This window comes from Cynara cardunculus (assembly GCF_001531365.2).
Source record: "Cynara cardunculus var. scolymus isolate 2C chromosome LG 10, CcrdV1, whole genome shotgun sequence".
NCBI classification, from domain to species: Eukaryota; Viridiplantae; Streptophyta; class Magnoliopsida; order Asterales; family Asteraceae; genus Cynara; species Cynara cardunculus.
The window spans coordinates 3,397,185-3,399,200 of record NC_037537.1 but is presented as its reverse complement, the minus strand read 5'-3'; the positions used below and the strand labels follow the sequence as shown (position 1 = coordinate 3,399,200).

Below are 2,016 nucleotides of genomic sequence, written 5' to 3'. Positions count from 1 at the left end.
ATTGCCTACGCCTCAAGACAACTCAAGGATCACGAGAAGAACTATCCCACTCACGATTTGGAACTAGCCGCAGTAGTGTTCGCCTTAAAGCTATGGCGGCATTACCTCTATGGCACCAAGTGCACGTTTTTCACTGATCACAAAAGTTTAAAGTACATTTTCGATCAAAAAGAACTAAACATGAGACAACGGCGTTGGCTCGAACTACTTAAAGACTACGATTGTGAGTTACTGTACCACCCGGGTAAGGCGAATGTTGTGGCGGACGCTTTGAGCCGAAAGGAGTACGGTAGTGGAACGAAATCCGTACTTACCAGGATAGAGGTTATGTCCAGTCTGATCGATCGGATCAAAGTAGCACAGCCTGAAGCACTTTTGGAAAAAAAAACCTCAAGGGCGAGGTTATGGCGAAACAACACATACTTCTTACGGAGGATGGTCGTGGTTTGAAGTTGTTTCAAGGTCGTATATGGGTACCCAAGATTGGGGRAAATCGTGAACTATTASTARATGATGCGCACAAGTCCAAATACTCCGTTCACCCGGGTAGCACCAAGATGTACCGGGATTTGAAATTGACATACTGGTGGCCTGTTATGAAGTTAGATGTAGCTCGTTACGTAGAGAGGTGCGTGACATGTCTGCAAGTGAAAGCAGAGCACCAACGACCTTATGGTAGTCTCCAATCCTTGGAGATTCCCGAATGGAAGTGGGAACATATTACGATGGACTTTRTGACCAAATTACCGAAGACCTTAAGAAGTCATGATAYGATTTGRGTAGTGGTTGATCGGCTGACAAAGAGTGCTCACTTCTTAGCAATGCGAGAAACGTTACCCATGGAGAAACTTGCCAAGTTATACATCGACGAAATAGTCTCAAGACACGGTATACCGTTGTCTATAGTATCRGATCGAGATAGCCGATTYACRTCCCGCTTCTGGAACGGCTTACAGAAAGAGTTGGGGACAAGGGTGAAGTTGAGTATAGCCTATCACCCTCAAACGGATGGCCAAAGCGAGCGGACCATCCAAACGCTCGAGGATATGCTTAGATCGTGCGTTATCGATTTTGGCGGGAGTTGGGATTCTCACCTACCACTAGTGGAGTTCGCCTACAACAATAGTTATCATTCCAGTATAGGGATGACACCATTTGAGGCTTTATATGGTCGAAAATGTAGGACCCCCGTTTGCTGGCACGAAGCGGGTGAGAAACAATTCACCGGCCCCGAAATCATCCAAGAAACCACCGATAAGGTGAAAGGTATCCGGGAACGTCTAAAGTCGGCACAGGACCGACAGAAGAGTTACTCCGACAAGAAAAGTCGACCGATAGAATTTCAAGTGGGCGATCGCGTAATGTTAAAAGTGTCGCCGTGGAAAGGAATTATCCGCTTTGGAAAGCGTGGGAAACTGAGCCCCCGCTTCCTTGGACCGTTTAAAGTCTTGGCTAGGGTGGGACTTCAAGCTTACAAATTAGAACTGCCACCAGAAATGGCCGGAATCCATAACACGTTTCATGTGTGCTACCTTCGTAAGTGTTTAGCGGAAGAAGAGAGTATTATTCCACTTTCGAAAATTTTTGTGGACGAGGCCGACCGGTGTGTTGAGGAACCGGAGGCCATCCTAGAAAGGAAGATTAAGGTGTTGAGACACAAGGAAATTGTCATGGTTAAAGTACAATGGAAACACCACCGAGGGTCTAACATAACGTGGGAAGCGGAAGAGGATTTGAAGAAGCGCTACCCTCGCCTTTTCCAATAAACAGAAATTTCGAGGACGAAATTGAACCCAAGGTGGGGAGGATTGTAACACCCGGAAAATCTCTCTTCTTTTTCTCCGAGCACACCAAGGAGTTTCGCCCCGTAGTTGAGGTACGTTTTCTTTTTACCCAAGTGCTTAGAACTTTAGCTACTCTAAAATTCTTTATTTTTTCCCCATATTAGAAATTCCGTACCTACACAATTGTTTTATATAAGCACTATCTTATTATAGATTATCCTTGGATGTCCAC

At 45.4% G+C, this 2,016-nt stretch overlaps 1 protein-coding gene across 1 annotated transcript in view; it reads left to right on the top strand.

Annotated features, from left to right (window-relative positions):
- Nucleotides 1-368, top strand: part of LOC112519186 — a 3,054-nt gene extending 2,686 nt beyond the window's left edge. The window contains exon 2 of the mRNA XM_025127181.1: nucleotides 318-368. Coding sequence (XP_024982949.1) covers nucleotides 318-368 — 51 coding nt within the window. The remainder of the gene's footprint in view (nucleotides 1-317) is intronic.
- Nucleotides 369-2,016: the final 1,648 nt, after the last annotated feature.